General features: G+C 48.4%; 1 protein-coding gene across 1 annotated transcript in view; it reads left to right on the top strand.

Moving 5' to 3' along the window:
* The first annotated feature begins 7,765 nt into the window (after positions 1-7,765).
* Rassf4 (Ras association domain family member 4) overlaps positions 7,766-20,926 on the top strand; it is a 40,563-nt gene continuing 27,402 nt past the window's right edge. Inside the window, exons 1-2 of the mRNA XM_021164777.1 lie at positions 7,766-7,878; positions 20,175-20,268. Coding sequence (XP_021020436.1) covers positions 20,207-20,268 — 62 coding nt within the window. The 5' untranslated portion in view covers positions 7,766-7,878; positions 20,175-20,206. The remainder of the gene's footprint in view (positions 7,879-20,174; positions 20,269-20,926) is intronic.

The raw sequence follows: 20,926 nt of genomic DNA, 5'->3' as shown, positions 1-20,926 counted from the left end.
GTGGTTCTGCCTCACTGAGCACCTGTTAGTCCACTCCCCAACAAGCAGAGTGAGTCCTCCACCTGCTGCCAAATGAGCCTCCTTGTGCTCGCATGCTTGGGGTGTCCCTCCCCCACCTCTGATGGGCAGAAAGTGTTGTAACAACTGCCCCAGGCTTCTCCACTGCCATCTCCAAATCTGGGATAAGAATCCTGGGCTCAGCAAGGCTTCCTCAGCGAAGTGCCTGTAAGGAGCAGCCTCCAACGCCTGGGATCGCTAGTAAAGTTGACAGAAGACACCAACCTAAACAGCATCTCCAAGATCCTATTCTGCTCCAGCACTCTCAGGCTAACCCCAGCCCCAACCCAACCCCCTTACCCCCAGGGGCTGTTCCTCATTCCCCTATTTTCACTTCCTAATGCTGTGGTTATGAGTAGCTCACTGTGCCCCATGGTCATACTGCCTTGCTCTAGCAGGGAGGCTTTCAGTTCCTTAGAGCTGTGGTACTTGGGCATGGTGATCTGCAAAGAGTGTACCCTTTGAGCCTTCTGTCTGTCCAGCTAGTTCCCTCCTCTCCTTGTCACCTGCTGGCTCAGCACACCATGGGCCATTGTCTCCAGATGAGCTTCTTCCCATGAACAGCCTTTGCTACCTGCAGAGTCTGAAGTTCCCCATGTACCTACCTGCCCCTTAGACAGATGTATAGTCACTCACCCAGCCTCAGAGAGGCACCATCCCTGGCTCTGGCCAGTGGGAGTGAGAGAAACCCTCTGCAAGGATTGCCTCAGCATTCCAGGAAGAACGTTACTGTGGTCTTCTCTCCCTCTTCCCCCAAGTGTGCATGTGTCCTTGGGAAGTTCAGAAGCCTTTGACAAGCAGCAGGAGTTGCTGGGCCAAAATGCTGAAGATGGCCGGGACATTGAATAAACCAAGCTCAAGACTATCGATGTCTGGGCTTTTTGTTATGTGAGATAATGATGTCTTCCTTGTTTTGTTTATTTGTTTCTTTATACTCAAAAGAATCTGAAGCCACAGTGTTTAAATGTGTCCTTCCAAAGGTTTGGCAGAGGAAAATAAATGGAGTTGAGCTTTCTGCTTATTTTATAAATAAAGTTTTATTGTCAAACAGCGACACCCACTTATTTCCTTATGGGTGATGGTTACTTGAGTGGTTGCAATACCTTCAAAATATCCATTGCTCCTTCACAGAAAATGTTTGGCAATCCATAACATAAACTCATAAAGCTGAGAAGGAACAAAAGTCCCCTGGATTGCCGCAGGTGACAAGGATTCATAATACATTAAAGCATGAAATTCCAGCTGCATGTGGTTACCTGACTGTGAGTTCAAGGCCAGCCTGAGCTACATAGTGAGACTCATAACTGAGATACAAGGAAAAGAGGATGGCTCCATCCCAAGCAGTCCTGGAAGGCCTGCTATAGGCTCACACTTTGCATGGAGTCTTTCCTCATGGGGACATGAAGCAATTTGGACTATTGGTCACACTCCAGAATAGGCCATCTCTGTGTGTGATGGCTAATTTCATGTAGCAGCTTGGCTGGCTTATAGGCCCAGAGGCCCAGCTGTTGGATCAAATGGCAGCCTGGTTGCTATGGTGGAAGTATTTTAAGTGAGATTAACATATAACTTAATTAACCCTTGAATAAGAAGACTGGCCTCTGCAGCGTGAGTGGGCCTTACTTGGCCAGTTTGTGGCCTCCAGAGGAAAGCCTGGGGTTTTATGACACAAGCACATCACTGTCAGCCATTTTGCTCAGCAGTCGGCTGAGTTCCCAGCTCAGTCTGGTGTGCAAACTTCAGATTGCAACGTCAACCGTTGTCTTACTCTCCAGCCTGGGGGTCTTAACTAACAGACTTTCCATTCAACCCATAATCTCCCGAGCCACTTTCTTGGGCCACTGGTTTCAGTCTACTGTGTTTACCCAAAGATGCTGATACCCAAGACCCTTAATGAAATGGTGTGATATTTCCATGTAAGTCACCCGTATGCTTCCGTACACTGACTGATCTCATTCCATAAAGCAATGTGAACACAGTATAAGTGATTCTCACTGTAAAGCATAGAGACTAATAATGGGAAATACTACAATGTTAGTACAGTTGCAATCCTTTTCCTGCTTATGTTTGAGCTCCAGTTGGTCAGATGTGGAGGACACTGACCGCTGGCTGTACACATGTCTTATTTGTACTATTGCTCGGGTGAATACTAATGAACTACCGGTCATTCTGCTCTCCCAGCTGAAACGACAATGTTTATCCTTTTTTGCCGAGAGAGACCTTCTGAGTTGTAAAGCCAGCACCCATTCCAAAATGGACAGAAAGTATCACAATCCAGCAAGTCTATGGCTCTACCTTCCCCCAACACACAAGTCTTTGGGGACCCAGTGGCAACTTGGAGGGTGGGCTTTAGCGTCAGAGAGGGTTGGTCGACTCGACTGAAGCATCTTTTATTTCTTCACGTCAAGGTCACAGGCTGGAGGCCAGCCTGGCCCTGGCCCTAGGAATGTTTTGCATTCCTTAGAAGCCCCTTAATTTTGGTGACTTCCCCGGGATTCTCTGTTGTTAAGAGGCACCCAGAGCTGGACAGATGGCCCTTGTGTGTGCGCGAGAGTGAGCTGTATTCCCTGAGGGTCCTTGTCTCTCCCTCTGGGAGGTCTCGGCTTCCTTTGCCGCCTTCACATCCTGGCTTGAGGGAAGATCTTGGTTCCTGTGTCTCTTTGGCTGAGACTCCCCATTCTCAGAACTAGGGCTCCCAGGCAACCCCAGGCTCTTTGTGAGGAACTGGACAATCTCCTCTGATGATTCTGTGAAGAGCAGTGTCCTCCTGTAATCCTTCCTGCCCCGGAACTATTTACTGTGGCTCCCTGAACCCAGTGGTTTGTAGAAGAAATAAAAATACGGACCAACAGGAAGCCACTTTCTGCTGTCACTGAGATAAATTCTGTAGAAATGCAGCGGACTGGGGACGCATGCATCTTCTTTTTATTATGCAGCAATCCACAGCACCCGCGATGCAGATAACAGCACTTAACAGTCCCCCCACCCCAACCCCACCCTGCTGCCTGAGTTCTCCAGGAGCCCACGCCCTCTAAGGGTGAAGGAAGCGGAAGAGTGAATGTCCAGGGAAGCACAAGGTGAAGTAGTGGTTTGGAGGATGGGGGTGGGGATCTCAGACGGTGTTGGGCAAGAGCATGGAAGGCAGGGCAAGCCTTGGAAAGCTAAGGCAATCCCTTCCTCTCTTGGCCTTCTAATTTGTACTCTCGGGTGAAGTTTCCTTCTCTTTCAATGCGTTGCATTTCCGGAACCAGGAAGATAAGAAGGTGAGAAGGATGAGTAGCTAATACAGGTGCTCTCTGAAGGTGACTTCAGGCCAGCCCCTCCTCCCACAGGTTTTGAGAACAACTGTTGGTTCCACCTTTGTCCTCTTCCTGCAGAACTAAAGGGAGGAGGGGCTCCCAGGCAGCTCTCTGTGCGTTCAGTGGCACTTCCGGCCATGTGACCTGGTAAAGGCTCCTGGGAAAACCCAGTACTAGCAAGCAGCGTTAAGAAGTTATGCGGCATGGGGTACAAAGGCAATTCCAATGCATTGCTATAAAGAAAAAAAATGCTCAAGTCAGCAAGAAGGCAGTTGTAAGCATGTCATTGGAATTTATGTCCATCTAGGGAATAAATCATCACTTCCAGCCAGGCTCTGAGAGTCCAGAGTTATTATTTGCACTTTAACAAATGGAGTTGCTGAAAACCATTTGACAGAGAAAAGGTGGCTAGGCAGAATGCTGACTTTTGGAGCTGAAATCCAAGAGCAAGCCCTCACAAGACCTCCTGCACATCCAGAGAATACAATGCCCTCATTCAAGGACCACACCCAAGCAAATAGCACTGGCAGTGATGTGTGGCGGGGACCCCAGCAGAGCAGGTACAGTCACCAGGCACAGAAGTTCCTTTGGGAACACGCTTAAGTACTTGAATAATTGTTCTGAAAAGGCACTTGTTCTGAATCTCATGTTGGAGACACTGAGAAGGACCACACAAAGCCATCTGCGGAGGGACAGGGCAAATCAATAACTAATTTTAATTTTAAAAATGCAACTTATTCTTTCTGTTGTTGTTTGATGTTTTTGTTTGTTTGTTTGTTTGTTTGTTTTTCGAGACAGGGTCTCTGTGTAGCCTTGGCAGTCCTGGAACACACTCTGTAGATCAGGCTGGCTTCAAACTCAGAGATTCACCTGCCTCTGCCCCCTCTGCCTCCCGAGTACTGGAATTAAAAGCCTGTGCCACCACTGCTTTGCCCAATTTATTCTTTTAAAGGAACGGTCTTGAAAATGGTTCTCAGAGCCAAGCACAGTGACACCATCACCCCAGGACTTGGGAGGTGGAGGTGAGAAGACCATCCTCTGCTACATAGTCATAGTGAGTTCTAGGCCAGCCTGAGCTTCTGAGACCTTGTCTCAGAAAAGGAGGGTGGGTGGGTGGGTAAGATGGTTCATCAGGAACGGTACCTGCCCCTAAGCCTGATGACCTAAGTCCTGGGACCTGCACAGGCAAAGAAAAAAAAAAGTAAAGTGATTTTCATCTCAAATCATTTATATGAAAATCCATTCACTTATGTTTCAGAATTCATGTATTTAAATTATATCTCAGCACACGAGGCCCTGGACAGAGGGACAAAGATGATTTCCCAATTGCCTTAAAACAGAACCGGGTGCCCAGCTGCCTGGAGCCAGCCTAGAGCAGGGCAGGCCCTGGGTGGCAGCCTCACCTCAGACTGTGCTGTGGGCTTTAGCAGGGACTAGGGCACTTTAAACTCCCCCACTTGCAAATCAAGCCAAAGTTCTCTCTTCCAGGCGCCTGCATGAAAGAGTGGGTCAGGAGTTTTTCCATTCACCTTTTTATAGACCCCACAAATCACCCTGGACTGTGACGCTACGCTTCCTAAAGACATCCCAATGGCCGTGCTGTAAGAATGGGCCTCCCACCAGCTTCCTGCAGGAATTCCTCAATGCCCTCTTTGCTATGGTACTTCAGATTTCTGCAAGGCCTCAGCCCCTGTGACCTGAAGGGGTCCTTCAATCCTCACTCCTGGAGGTAAAAGTGGTGCCACCAGAGGTTGAATCTTACACTATCCATGCCTTACCTGGAATGGAGCTGGGACTTTGAGAGTCTGTGTCTTTCCTGAATCTGCTAAGAGACAGGGAGCCGAAAGCACACTGGGTGCTGATGCAACCCAATGACCCCGGGTGCTCAGCGGCTGAGGGAAGGGCATTCCTCAGGTGGGGAGACCAAGATGAAGACACAGAACACAGAGAGGGGTGTGTGTGGGTTGGGAAGGATGTACTGAGGGCCCGAGAAGTTCTGGAAGAAACAGTGAGTCAAGACCTGAGGGATGTGAGGGGTCAGCCTGGCAGTGTCTGGAGAAGAGACTTAGGGACAAAGAACAGCAAGCACACAGGCTGAGAGCCACGTTCAGTGTGACCAGGACAGACAGGAGGGGGATGGGGGCAGAAGGGGTGGAAGCTGAGGAGCCAAGGTCAACTGGGAAGGAGCTGTCACACTGGCCATGTGTCGCACATATCACACCACCATTTTTGTGAAGTCTTATTGAAGACAGCACAGAAACACTAAGATGTTTAATAAAGACCAAGGTTCTTTTTTCTTTCTTTATAATCCACTACCTTTAAAGCCTGTGGACATACTCTGTTATGATCTCAAATTGTCTGCTAGTGCTCCAGACATTGTTTATTATATCCGAACGTGGCAAGAAGGCAAGGGAGACAGCTCTTCATTCTACTAAGAAAACTAAAGTTTTCTCCTCCCTCCCCTCAAGTCCTTCTTCCTTGAATTCTGTCTCCTCTTGATGCCCAGAAGTGAGTGTGAAGACCCCCTTCTAGCTTCAAAGTAACTAGGGAAGCCATGATGAAGACTGTCAACATTGACTGAAACTAATTTTTAAATTTTTTTCCCACAGTGGTACACATTTTGTGCCACAATCTAATACACACAGCTGAAGCATAGATAACAATGCAGAATTTCTGCAACATACACTGTGTGCTTACCCTGATATTTTATCAGTTACCTGTTACAATTCTAGCCATCCCATTCTCTTGTGAATTGAGTGTAGCATGGAAATACAGGCAGTTGTGATCCATCACTAGCAGGCTGCTGTGCCTAATATGTGGGCTTCTCTCAAATGTTTCCCTTTCCCACCCCGTCTTCTTTCCCCTCGTTCTTCACAGAAGATGGAGGATGTTCAGTAGGCAACTGTGGGTAGCCACAGACTCCACCATAAGTAAAAGGCAGCCAATACTGGGCAGCAGGGTGGCCCCTCCTACATACGGAACTGGAGTCTCTGTGAAAGACAGTTTGTTCTCCAGAGAAATATAAGCATTTAATCAAGGCAGGCTAGGGCTGTGGAACAACAGCAGACCAGATCAGCAGCACATGTCAAACATACAAGGAGGGCTCAGGACACCTGAGGCCTATGTCCCAAGCCAGGTGAGAGAGACAACAAGGTGAGCTGGGGCAGAGAGCACGACTCATGCTGGAGAGCCACAGGGAGACTCGCCCTCCCCACGGCTGTTGACTTCTTCAGTTGCACATGGGTGAATTGGAGAAGTTGGGAGTTACAGTGGAATTCCGTGCTTTTGGTTTGTCAAAACTTTTCGAAGCACCCAAATAATGAGCTCAGTTCTGATGCTTTCGGGCTGTGGGAAGAAACATGGGTTCCAACAACAGGTCACCAACCACAGGAAACCCTAGTTGGCAGAGAATGGATCACTCTCTAAGAACACGAGTGAAAGCTAAGTTGAAGAGGGACTGCAGGCTGGTCATTTTTAGCCCGCTGCAGGTAGGGAAATAGAGTCTGTGACACAGGAAGTAAAGGGCGGAGCACAATCTCTTTTCCATCTCTTCGCCGGCTATAATTGGCACGGTGCGCTGCATTGGGGTCCAGAGACTCTAATGCCGTCTGTTTTCAAATACGTGAGTACCTACACTTTTAGAAGTCCCACTTCATACTCTAAAATGGCCCTGTGACTCTAAGAGGGTTAGAAACCAGGGAGTGAGCCGAGCTGAGATGACTTACTTTGCGAGGGAGGGCAAGAGGTCCTGAGGTCAGGACTGGGAACCATGAAATAAAACAGAGTCAACAAAGCTCCCTTGCCTCACAGCCGCCCAGCTTCCCTAAGCTCTCAGCCTATAGCCTGGGGCTCTGCCTCAGCACTGGCCAATCTCCTCAGAAGACAGCGACCGAGAGAGAGGAAGTTAACCTTTTTAATTCACCAGCTCCTATTTTTTAATGTAGAGAAGCCACAACTTTGCTTGCAGGTGCCACCTGGACAATAAATAAATGTCCCGGGCTTCAGGCGCGCGAACACACACACTCCACCCTCCCTAGGAAGCGCACAGTAGTAGCTGTAGCGCCTGCGCAGAGGTCTTTGTTGAAACCCAAGTATCTGCGTTACCCAAGCTCCCTGGCCTCCGCCTGTAGACCGAGGGCCCCTGGGGACCCACTCCTACTGCTTTCTCTTTGCGTCCTAGGGCGCCCTCGAGGATTGGGGACTTAAGTGGCGTGCGAAGCGCTTAGTGGTGTCCGTAAAGATCGAACAAGTGAGCAAATGCTCGGGGTCTTCTTGAGGGGCATCAGTACCAAGAACCCTGGAAAGAAGAGATGGGCTGATAGGCAAAGCAGATGACCAGAGAGAAGGGGCGTGTCCAGGGCGGAGAGGGGCGTGTTCGGGGGCGGGAGGAGGTGTGTCTAGGGTGGGCTGGGGCGGACTTGATCCCTGCAGCAGATGCAGGGCTCTTGAGTCCGTGCCGGCACAATTCTGGTGCACGCGAACTCTCTTGCTGGTGGCCTCTGGACCGCGCGATGACTGAACGGTGAGTGATGCTCAGACTGCAAAGGTAGTGGGCATCCTTGGAGCACCCTACCTTCGACCCTGGGGCCGCGATCAGGCAGGGCGCTAGAGCCTGAGCACTTGCACCCCCAGCCGCAGTGCGCGAGTCTCCTCCCCCTGCCAGCCTGGCGCACTGCGGGCTTCCAGCCAAGGGCTGAGGGTGGCAAGGCGCCTAACATCTCCCAGATAAGGTACTTTCCGGGCTAAATCTTAGCAGGGCACGTGAATCCAACGGCCGGCTACACTTGTGCTCACCTCATCCTCCTCTCAGGCAGCTTCCTAGAAACACGATCTTAGAGGCGGGAAGAGGGTTTCAGCGAGACCTTAAGATTTTACAGCTGGAAAGCCAATGCTAGGATGATTACTCATCCAGACACTTGTTTCTCCGTCGCTGTTGGTGCGGTGGGCCATAACCAAAGGGCTACACAATATGCCACTCACGTATAGTTTCAGGGCTAAACTCCACCTGTCTCCTGATTCTTTGGGGCCCGTTCTCTTCTTTGAGATCTCCGGCACCTCACTATCTCTCTGGAGCCTGAAGCCCAATGTCGACAGTGTTTATTGTGGATGAAGTCCTAGGGTCATAGTTGTTTAAACTGGTGATGAACTCCAGTTTGAAAATAGAAAGGATTTGACAGGGTCATACAATGCAGTCAGGGTAAGCTTTGAGCCCAGACCTTTGGGAAGGCTGAGTTGTTTAACCTAAAAGTATGTCGAAGAAAATGCTTGAAATTGTCTTTATTTATTTATTTATTTATTTACTTACTTACTTACTTATTATTGAGAAACAGACAGACGCACACTCACTCACACACCAGAGAGAGAGAGAGAGAGCACATGTATATATGTACCTGTGTTTGCTGTGGGTCATAGTGGCTGTGTGGCGTCGTTTCTCCCTGTCCGCTTTCCCATGACTTCTGAGGATTAAACTTAGGTCCTGAGGCTTTGGCAGGAAGCACTTTACACATAGCGCCTCCTCACCAGCCCTTGAAACTGTTTAAAAGTAAGCTATCAGCACTAGGAAGTAGCCACAGGCCTAAAGCTTTTGCTGTTTCCCCAAACTTGTAGTTCCCCGAATCTCCTTCCTGCCTATGGGATTTCCCCTGGGACAAACCCTGAGATAGGATTGGAGCCCTGCCACCCCCTTGCTTGACCTTCAGTAGCGAAGATGGGCTGTGATATAGTTAGTCCCCTAGGTGCCCCAGGGACACTCTATACCAGCTGCCACTACAACTAGCTAACTCAAGACCTAGAGGTGGCACAACAGTTGAGGTCACACACCAAGTCAGTGACAAAGAAAATCTTAGCCAGCATGGTTCTCAGAGTCACTGCAGCAGACATTCTCAGCCTGGGATCCAGGGCAACTGGACTCAGGCATCCTGATCATCCTCATTCACTCACCATTCTCTCTCTCTCTCTCTCTCTCTCTCTCTCTCTCTCTCTCTCTCGTGTGTGTATGTGTGTGTGTGGGTGTATGTGTCTGTATTTATGCATGCACAGTCACACTCACCCATTTTTCTTGTTCGGGGATGATGGTGTTATGTTTTCAAAGGAATCCATGTCCCAAGGGATTCTAAGACATAGCAACTGGTCTCCAGAGAAACCTCTCCCAGCATCTGCACATGGTGCACAGACTAGGCCAAAGGTCGCATGCGTGTGGCAGATATTACAGTGTTGAGAACAACCTGGCAGCCAGTACCAAGTAGTCAGGGGGGGCTGCTCAGCTGGGCTGCACTCCTGGACCCAGGCAAACTGAGTATACATTTGGCCCCCATACCATAGCTGGGAGGATTCCTGTCTCCATGAATGTCTCTTCCATAGGTAGGGAGTGAGCCTGGATTGGAGTGGAGGGGATGCAGGGACAGGAAATATGAGTATATTGTATGAGGGGGAGAGGGAGGGTTGGAAATTACTTTATTACCTCAGCTTACGGGAAAGAACACTGGAGGGCAACAGCAGAAACCAGCAATCTGTCCTGCAGGTGTGTGGGTGGGACCCTGCCTCTGGGCTGCAATTTAACCCAGCGAGTCACAAGGGAGAAGAGATGGCTGCAGAGGGGACAAGGACAAGGACCTGTATCTTCAGAGAAAGGGAAACATTGCCAAGGAAGCCTACATGGCAGAGAGGGTTCATATAAGGTCACCAGGACCATAGGGGTCACATGGCAGAGGTGGCCTGGCTAGGGGAATCGCCCTGGTAGGAGGGGAGATTGTGATGGCTGTGCTTTGTCAGACTTCCCTGGATCTCCATCACCTCCAGCTGGCAGGGTACACAACCTCTCAGGGCTTTCCCAGCTGGTGGGACTGAGCAGCCATGGACAGGAGCAGGAGGGGTGTGGCTGAGCCAGAGGTGGGTAATGTCAGGGGAGGGGAGAAGAGAGGCCATTACAACTGAACAGCGGGAGAGGGCGGCAGCTGCTAAGTGGCTGCCTGCTGTTTATGCCTAAGCAGCAGGCTATCTAGGTGGCTGTACAACTAAGGACAGACAGCCTGTGTCCAGCCGGATCCCCTCAGCAGACAGCTGGCTGCTCTCTGGGGAAGCCCCGGCTCTGTGAGGGCTGACAGGTGCTGAAACAGTCTTTTGGAGGCTCACTGTTTTCAGCGTCTGGACTCCTGTCCCCAGCATTAGGAGCAGGGGGCACAGGCTTCCCAGTTGTACAGGGCAGTGTAGCCTGCATCTGCCTCCCTTCTGGCCTGCTGGAGGCCTTTGGCTGTGCCTGTCCCTGTCCCCTTTTTCTTGCCGCTCAAGCTGCTTTATGTCTTAATTGGTTCGCATCAACAAATCGTGCGTACCAGGACAGGTGAGAGCAGAGATAGCCAAGCTGTCTGGTCTCACTGACCAACTTACATTTTACTTTAGATGTTGACCCATTGCCCATATTGCCAAGTGAGGACAGTACTGTCACCACAGTTTGGGAAGGGCCCTCTACAGACTGCAAAGCAGGCTGCCCATAGGCTCATCATAGAAGGCTGTTAGATGCACTCAAGTTCATTTCCTGAGTATTCCGCCCCCGTGGTAGCCAACCCCTTGCTCCTTCTGCAGCCGATCCAGAGGGACTAGATCCCATAGTGATGTAAAGAACCAGAACCGGCCTTCTGTGGGAAGAAAAGGAAAAGGGCCCCGGACCTAGGAGTTGTGAAAGCTTCTGTGGCCTTTGTCACTCCACAGCAGGCTGTGTGCCAGCTGTCGCTGCCTCCCCATGCTGGCAGAACAGAGCAGTCACTGAAGCAGAAAGTCTGGACAACTCACCCATTGTCTGTTCATAGAGGGAAGGTAGCCAGGTATGCCACACTGCCCGAGGCTCCTCTGAGGGGCAGAGAGAGCATCTATCTGCCAGAGACGTGAGCTCAAAGGCCTGAGCTGTGCCTGCTGGGCTGTAGGGGGCGAGCAGGACCTGGACAAAGCTGCTGGGGGAGGGGGCGGCCCTGCTGAGTTAGCAGTCTGTCTGGTTCTATCAGGGGCTGCTTCTCAGACTTGCCTGGGTGGCAGGCCAGGCCTCTCTTCATCTATTTCTACCAAGGATCATCTATCTGAGCACTGGGTTCCAGATAAGATTATGATTATGGATTTTTATTGCAAAAGGATGAAAGCAGGCCATTGGAGATGCTTGTGTTTGGACACCCTGCCCAGGGAATAGGGCGGTTCAGCACTAAGGAAGACGGTTCAAGAGAGTGTTCAGCTCTGCTTCCTGCAGGAGTGGATGTTCTCCCTCTTCAAGCTCTCCCTGACAGCAATAGTCTCTAAGTCACCCCTTAGGTATACTGCAACTCACTGAGACACTGTGAGCTTGAGAGTGACAGCACACTCCAATCAGCCCAGTGAGGAATCTTAAAGGCAAACCCGTGCTCACTGGTTACCAAACCCTTAGTCAGAACCTGGGCCCCTACTCAGCTGTGGCCGCCCACCTCAGTACACAGATTCAAAGACCCAAACTGAAAGTGGAAAACTGAGCTGGCGCACGCCTTTAATCCTGACACTCGGAAGGCAGAGGCAGGCAGATCTCTTGAGTCTGATGCCAGCCTGCTCTGCAGAGGGAGTTCTAGGACAGCCAGAGCTACACAGAGAAACCCTGTCTTTTAAAAAAAAAAAGAGAAAGAAAAAAAAAAAAAACAGGAAAAAGGAGATTTATTCAATGTGACCACATTGGGAGGAGGAACAACAAAAGCCAGAGAACCCCACAAGTCCATTTTACCCAAGGGTCCTGAAGTACAGTGAAAACAGAGAGTCTGGGCTATGCCCTTCTTAAGGTGTGGCCCTGCCCTCCTTTGACCCAGCCTTGTCTGGGCTTCAGTTTGGTCCTGTAAGGTTGTGAAATCTTTCTGAGAGATGCATTCCCCTCTGCTTCCCCTTTTCCTTCTCCCAGCATGTGCTTTCTGGGGAAATTCCCATTTGTTTGAGGTCCATTGTTTAAATAGTCTCATAGGCAGATTGAAAGACGTATCTCTAGAATATCTTCACTTCTCTGCAAGGCGAGCTAAACAAATGTGGGCAGAGGCGGAATCTGTGGGACATTCTGGAGCTCAGTGGGGATGCAGTATGAGGTACCACTCATGGAGGATGTGTTTGACATCCAGGGAAGCCAGGTGACTCATTGAAGGCCGTGGAGCTGATGACAACAACTAAATCACGTGTTGTTCCCGTACAGAGGCTGTTTTCTAAGGGCCCTACGCCCCTCCCCCATGAGACCTATTGCCTGTAGTTGCAACCTGTAATTGCAAGAGCCTGTTTTGCTGAATGGTCCTCCTTAGCCTCCACTCCTCCCTCAACTCCTCCCCCGACTCCTCCCCCCACCCCACCCCCCCTTGCATCCTGAGATTATGCCTCCGTGTCCTCCCAGGATGCTGTGCCATACTCCTCCCCTGCCAAGCTTCTCTGTTTACCTTGTAAGAAACCAGGGTCTTCCCAGGCTGGCTTCCTGGCTTCCATCCTGTCTCCTCTGAGTAGCTGATGCTATGTCCTCAGGAACCTGCTGAGGGAAAACGGGGAGAACAAGCACTAAGCCTTCGCTCTGTGCTCTAGTGCTCCGTGCTCTAGTGCTCCCTGCTCTAGTGGACGAGCACTGCCAACTGCCTTACTGTCAATCACAGCAGTCCCTGCTTATTTTCCATTTGAATACGAGCACTGCACCTAAGGAAATGCCAAAGCCAATGGAGAGCAATATTCTTATTGCAGAGATGGAAAAGCCGAGGCTCGGAGACAAGGCATGCATCTGCAGTCACCCAGGTCTTAGTAGCTCCCAGCCCTGAGGAAGAAGGCCTTTCTGTTACACTGCTTAACTTAAAGGAAATTCTACTGTAAAGTAAAAGAGAGGACGGATTCTCCTTCTGAGGGAGAGTAAAGATACTGTAAACTAAGGCAGGCCATGAGTCAGACGCCACAAACTAGTCCCATACCTGTCTTGCAAGTGTGTGCTCCATTTGGTCTCCCCCCTTTCTCTCTGATTATTGTCTCTCCCTCTCCCCTCCCCTCCCCTCCCCTCCCCTCCCCTCTCCTCTCTTCCCTTCTCTTTTCTCTTCTTCTTCCTCTCTCTCTCTTTCCCTCCCCCTCTCTCTTCTCCCCTCTCTCCTCTCCCTCCACCCCCTCCCCCTCTCCTCTCCCCTCTCTTTCTCCTCTCTCCTCTCTCTCCCCTCTCTCCTCTCTCTCTCTCCTCTCCCCCTCTCTTCTCTCTTCCCCCCTTTCTCCTCTCTCCCATTTGCCCTCTTCCCCCCTTCCCCCCTCTCACATATTCACTATGCAGCCTTTACTGCCTGGACTTAAATGTGACTGGGCTGGCTGTTGTCAACTTTGCCTCCTAAGTACTTGGTACTATCTTCTAAATGTATTTAAATATATACAAATTTAATGGAACACTTTTCCTTGTTAGTCAGTCTGGAATAGGTTATGCTGCAGTAAGAAATGCCTGAAACACCAGAGTCTTAGCTAATCCAGCAGAGATGGCTTCTCTTTCCAAATGCAAATCCACTGTGGGTGGGTCAAGGATTCTGGTCCACAGAATCCCTCAGGGACCCAGGCTGACCACGTAGTGACTGCATCATTAGAACATGTGGCTTTCCAGCTGGCTATGGCAATAGATAGTCACTGCTTCTTTTTCTTTAAAAATAGAAATTTATGTGGCCTGGAGAGATGTTCCAGTGGTTAAGTATGTATACTGCTGCTCTTCCAGAGGACTGGAGTTCACAATTGGAAATCTTGATTTCCTACTTGAGAGAATCTGAGATAACTGTCTTTCTGAGTCTGCCTTAGTTTGCTTTACATCATGATCTCCAGCTCCATCCATTTTGTATCTTTCTCTTGCCTCTGTGTGTTTATGGCAATAGACAGATCTGGTTCTTTTTCTTAACAACAACAAAGTTCACAGGTGTGTTGGCTTAGAACCCCTTGGGCACATACAGCTGAGTGCATAGCTGGTCCGTATGCTAGTTCTTTTTTATCTTTCTTGAATCTCCATATTGATTTCCATTGTGAGTGCACAGATTGCCTTTCCCACCAGCGGGAAATAAGAGGCCCCTTGCCCCGCATTCTTGCCAGTATTTGTTTTCATGATGACAGACATTCCAACTGCTTTAATTTGCATTTTTCCCCAATGGCCAAGGATCTTGAATGCCTTTTCAAGTATTTATTGGCCATTTGTATTTCTTATTTCAAGTCTGATTCTGTTTGTGGATTAGATGGTTCAGATTTCAGTGTTTAAGGTGTTTTTTTGGTTCTTTATGTATTCTAGATATCCGTTGTGTAGTTGATAGAGATTTTCCCCACACTCTCTAGGGTTCCTTCACCCTATTGTCTGTTCCTTTTTCATGTAGCATCATCTGTCCATTCTTGGAATTATTTCATAAGCTGTTGGGATTCTTTTCAGGACACCCTTGCTCATGGGACTTGAGATGTTTTACCTGTTTTCCTCCAGCAGTTTTAAAGTGTCAGGCCCACATTCAGGTCTCGTTTCATTCTCCTACACATGAGATTTGGCTTTCCTGGAACATTTGCTAGCTAGGCTGTCTTTCTGCAGTGGGTGGTTTGATAGACACCATCATCAAAATTTTGTTGGCTGTAGCTCTGTGTTTTATTTCTGGGTCATTGGTTCTGTTCGGGCCTCTGAGATCTGCTGGGCTGTTGCTGTATGGTGACCATGGGCTGTGGCACGATTCGATGTGTTTATGCCTTACCCACTGCACATCCTGCTAAGGATCACTTAGACTCTTTGGGTCTGTATCAGCGTTAGAGTTGTTTTCTCGATGTCTTGTGAAGGATGCCATTGAGGTCTGAATGAGGCTTGTGTTGAATGTGTGCATTGTTTTCGGTAATGTAGCCACTTTCACAACATTAATTGTTGTGAAATAATTGTGAATAATAGGTTGCTTAATCCTTGATGGTCAACCAATAGCCAACGTTATACTAAATAGGGGGGAATTGGAAGCATTTCCAGTAAAATCTAAAGCAAGACAAGGGTGCTGTCTTTCTCCTCTTTTGTTCAAAATATAGTATTTGAAGTCACAGAACAGTAAGAGATGAAAGAGAAAGAAAAGTGATAAAGATTAGAAAGATCAATCATTCCCATTTGCAGGCAACATGGCCCTGTCTTTAAAAGACCCTGAAGAGTCTCCAGAAATCTCTCAGAACTTACATACTCTTAGCAAAGTAATGGGATAGAAAGTTGGGGGGGGGAGTAGATTTTCTATATAACCATAGCAGACTTACAAAGGAAGAGGTCAGAAGAGTGCCACACATGATAGCCTCAAAAAAAACCAAATTGTGTAGGCATTCTCATGAAAATGGGTAGACCTGGAAAATGCTACATTAAATGAGGTAGCCCGGGTTTGGAGAGACAAATACTGCTCATTTGCTCTCATACACAGAGCCTCACTTTTAATGATCTAATTATGTGTGTGTACTCGTGCTGGAGTGACTGGGTAGCGGTCAAGAGACCAGTTGTTAATGCGCCATCCAGAACGTGATCCACACATGTCCTTTTTATAGCAGAAAGGTAATATGACTCCGTCAAGGAGCTGGGAAAGATTGCTAATCATTTTACATAGTTATTCTTAGGCATCAAGTGCTTCTGCCCAATGCACCAAATTTTAAGTGGTGGTACACCAACCCATAAAAACCCAGATTTCAGCTGGGCGTCGTGGCTCACACCTTTAAGCCCATCACTTGTGAGCAAAGGCAGACGGATCTCTGTGAGTTCAATTCTAGCCTGGTCTACAAAAAACAGAGTCAGGGATAGCCAGAACTTCGTAAAGAAACCCTGTCTTGAAAAAAAAAAAAAAACAAAGCAATCCAAACCAAACAAAACAAACCAGGTTTCTGGTTTCCTATGAGCAAGTCAGAAGATCTACATTTTAAAAAGAGGAATGTGTCCCCAGTTCCCTGTGATCTCTGTAACAAATGCCCCAAAAGTAATCCAGCCCTTTAATCCCTAGACACGGCTACCTTTTTTGTTTTTCTTTCTTAGATATAATGTCATTCTGGAGCCAAAGTTGAACTTCAATTTGCAGCGATCCTCCTGTCTCAGTTTGGGATTACAGGAATGAGCCTGGCTTACATTTTGTATTACTGCTGTATGTACAGCTCTGGAAAGACTGACTCATGGGGGAGTCAATGAATCTTGTACTCACTTTGTCACACCACAACGGGCCATAACAAGTGTGAGGCAGAAGAGCATCACCCCTTACACACACACACACACACACACACACACACACACACTGCACTGGTGCCCCCAGAGGGATCACTTATTAAATGGGATTATAAATAGTGAAGAAGCTGCAGGTCAGAAATTCTGCCCCACCCTGGCCCGGGCTTGCTCCACTCCTGTGTGCTGGCGGAGCAGAGTCTCTTTTGGTGCCTAGTGCCTCACAAGCCATGTGAGAAGAAAGAGTGTCAAGCACTCTGAGGCTATTTAGGTCTGCATTTCCACCTCACTGCCAGGGTGGCAGAATGCTTTCTATGTGCTGCTTGGGGAGACAAAATGCAGGGGTGTTAGGGCTGCATTTCTTCCTCACTGCTGGGGAGCGAGGCCACTCAGGGAAGGTGAAATACAGTCTAGGATAGGGGGTCCCAGCCAGTGTTTCTCCGGGTGAAAACAGTGGGGGCTGGGACAAAGACTGTGATTCTCAAACTCCTGTGTATCCAGATGCCGCCGCTGAGACCCATGAGGAGTTGGGAATCAGGGTCCATGAGCAGGTGATGAACCTGGGATGGGAGGAATCTGGCTCTGAGTGAGGGCTAGGAGTACAAAAGGACCTTCTTCGGGAGACTTAGGCAAGGCTATGTATGATGAAACACCACCACCACCATCACTCAGTGGTCCTTAATGAAGGAGACAGTTTTTGCTTATCCAAACTGCTTTATTCATGGAGGATGAAAATTTATATGTTCAAAATCCATTACTCAGGGTGAACCAGAGATTAAATACCTTTGTAGGAAGGAATGCCCAGGAATGGAAGCTCATTGGCTAAACACTCAGGGGCCTATCTAGATACCTCATTAGCATGGAGAACTCTAGGTTCTGTGCTACCTAATGTGGCCAGTTGTCTTGGTCCTCTTAGTGAGGTGTCACGGTTCATGTGCTGCAGGACAGGAACGTGTTCAGGAGCTAGTTCAAACTCATGCTGTTCTCAGTTATAAAATTTACGGGGGTTCTGAACTTGCTACTACCTTGCCAGTTCTTCAGTCTGGTGGCATGCTCCACTGCTCTGCAGGGCTGTGTGTGATGGGCAAAGCTGGGGCATCATGAAGGACATGGCAGACACTGGATGAAGATGCAGAGGAAAGCAAAGGAAACTCCACATCTCATGATTTCTGCGTAAACTTTGTCCTTCCTGTAATGAGCTTGCTTAAAACTTAACAGTGCTATGCCGTGTCTATGGAACCAGTGCAAACTCAGAAACCCCCAACTCGGGGCACTCCCCAGGGCCAAACAGTTCTGCTCAGCAGCATTTAAGGAACTACCCAGAAAAGGAATTCACCCACCCTTTCAACAAGCCAAGCAGAGGGAACCAGGCTCTATTTTGAAACCCCTGTTGCTGGGCCAACGAGAATACACAGGGAGTCCCCAGCTCTGATCTCATTGGGGTAGTGCTGCCTTACTATGTAGGTCAAAGCCTGCTCTGCAAAGGGCCTGGCTTCTCCGAAGGCCATGGCTGAGCTTGCTTCTCAGTGGGCAAAGCTGTGTTGATGGGATAGTTCTAAGGTTGCCTCTAAACCTGTCTCCCCCAGGTCCTCCCATTTCTCACAGCCAACAGTAATTCTCCTGCTTCCGCCATCAAACGGCCATTTAGGGATGATGTCCATCTTGAGGGTAATAGGCAAGGAGTCAGGGGGTTGAAGAGTAGAGACTGCATTGGTACTAAGGGTGTGCTGGGGGTCATCTTACTGCCGGGCAAATAGAAAGCCCCCCCCCTCGCCCCCCGTGAGGGTCCTCAGCCAGGAAACAGTAACTTCTACCTGTCTCTACTTTCTATAACTGGGGCAACCATGGTCTCAAATTATTAAGTGAAAAAATGTGGAAATAAATATCTGAAGAGTTTTAAGCTGAATGCCATTCTGAGGAACTGATGAAATCTAACCATCCGGCTTCTTCCTGCCTAGGCACAAAGTCTCCATGTCCCTCACATGCACACTCCATGCACCTGTTAGAGTCACTTAAAAGCGACCTCTGTCATCAGACCGGCTGACAGGCTATCAGTGCTTGGGCTTAAGGAACTTAACACTCTTGTTTTACTTGTTTGATTTAATAATGTAGTTATTAAATGCCCCAAAGACAGTTGTGCTCTCTAGCCAGACACACCAGGGAGAAATGAACTGATCAAATTCTTCACGCATTGAGAAATAGTGAGGTGTTGTGTCGCTAGGATCTGGTAAAAATGAGTCTTCTGTCCATGAATATTCTGACAGAAAAAGAATCCATGTGAGGTGTTTTGTTTATTTGTTTTTTTACCTAAAACTTTACAAGCTGTGGCCACAATCCAGTCAGGTTTATCACTAACCCGGGCAGGCATTCAGTCACAGAGTGTGGGAACTTTCACAGTCTTTGGAAACCACTGGGGAGTCCATAACATATCTACATGCCATACAGGATAATAACTGTGGTTCAAAGGAAACCAGAAGGATAGAGAAACAATCTCGCACTTCATATTCCATGAAAACAGTATGGGCAGGCAGGAAGGCCCTCGTGCTTCTGTGGAAAGGAGACAGAGAGAGCATGAATTTTGAGTCTGCCACAGAATCTGAAGGCTGGACCCAGCCTTAACATAGGTTAAGAATTTGCCAAGAGCCATATAGAATAGAAAAGAGACCAGAATCAACCATCCAGACTCTTGTGTCTAAAGAGGACCCTACTGCTGTTCATTGGTTGGTTTTTGGCTTCACCTTGTTTTCCCACTCATAATGTGGGAATAAATTAACGCGCCACAGTGTTGTAAGGACTAGACAATTCACAGAACAGCTTTGCAGTCCAGAAGGAGTAAGTGAGACACAGATGAATCTCCCAGGAGAGCTGGCCCAAGGGATGGACTCCAAAGCAATTGATGGGATCACCACCCCATCTCAGTGGGAAAGGAAGAAAGAGGACCAGAGTGGCTTTGAAAGACTCTAGAAAAGCCTAGAGGAAGCCAACACCTAGAATGTTCACCTAAGATAAAAAGAATACGTGGCTCAAAATGTTTAGGAGCTGATCTAGAGTCTTGGAGATCCTGTAGAGCTTTCTGGAGGGACAGGCAGGCTAGCTCCTTAACCTGATGCTTCAGAGTTTAGCCTGCATTTGGATGGGTCTGATGTGAGAGGGTGGATAAGTGTTCTCATGCCCGGGATATCGGGGCTGGACAACACTGAATGTGGCTCCCCCCCCCCCGCTCCCCATCAGCACACACCTGTCCTAGCTAGTCAACCTGACACAAGCTAGAGTTATCTAAAAGGAGGGAACTTTAATTGAGAAAATACCTCCATAAGATTCAGTTGTAAGGTATTTCCTTAATTAGTGATTGATGGAGAAGGTCCCAGTCCATTGTGGGTGGTGCCTTTTTTGGGGGGCTGGTGGCCCTGTGTGCTATAAGAAAGAAAACTGAGCAAGCCATGACTAATGAACAAGCCAATAAGTAGCAGCATTGCATGGCCTCTGCATCAGCTTCTGCCTCCAGCTTTCTGCCCTGAGTTTCTGTCCTGACTTCCCTTGATGATGAACAGTGATATGGAAGTGTGAACCAAATAAACGTTTTCCTCCCCAACTTGCGTTAATCAATAATAACTCTAAGACAACATCCTTTGTCATCTTTCCAACAGGTGACCTCTGGGTCTGAGGACGAGAGTTGAAGATGAAGGAAGCTTGCTCTTCCAGCTCTCATGTGCCTGTCAGCGACAACAAGTCCATTCTGAAGTACGTTTGAGCATGCAGGGTGGGGGTGGGGGGAGCTCTGCAGCCACCCATGGCCTTCCCTGCATGGAGGCCTGGGTGTTGGTGCCAGAACTCTTCAGAGGTGACACTGTGTCCTGGGGACAGTGGTTAGTCCTTTTGTTGGGAGGCTGCCTCTCTTTGGAGATCAAGATATTCTTTGAAAAATGGGCTTCAGCACCAAGGGAGGTAGCCATGGTGTGCTACAGTGACAGTACATCATTGTTGACAAACTAGAATTATCTGGAAACTCTTGCAGTTTAAAACGGTTTAAAATTCCGGTTATGGGTTTTAATGAAAGAAAAAAAAGTATACTTTACTGATATATTTTAACTTTGCTTATTTTTATTTACTCTGTCTCATAAAAACTACTTGGAATATTTCCTCTGAACCAAAGAAAAGCATATTTTTATCATATTTATCTCTGTGTGTATTTGAGAGTGTGTGTGTGAGTGTGTGTGTCAAAGAGTGTGTGTGTTTGTGTGAGAGTGTGTGTGAGAGTGTGTTTGTGTTTGTGTGTGAAAGTGTGTGTGTGTGTGTGTGTGTGTGAGAGAGAGAGAGAGAGAGAGAGAGTGTGTGTGTGTGTGTGTGTGTGTGTGTGTGTGTGTGTGAGAGAGAGAGAGAGAGAGAGAGAGAGAGAGAG

This window comes from Mus caroli, chromosome 6 (assembly GCF_900094665.2).
Source record: "Mus caroli chromosome 6, CAROLI_EIJ_v1.1, whole genome shotgun sequence".
Taxonomy (NCBI): domain Eukaryota; kingdom Metazoa; phylum Chordata; class Mammalia; order Rodentia; family Muridae; genus Mus; species Mus caroli.
This window is presented reverse-complemented; position numbering and strand designations above follow the sequence as displayed.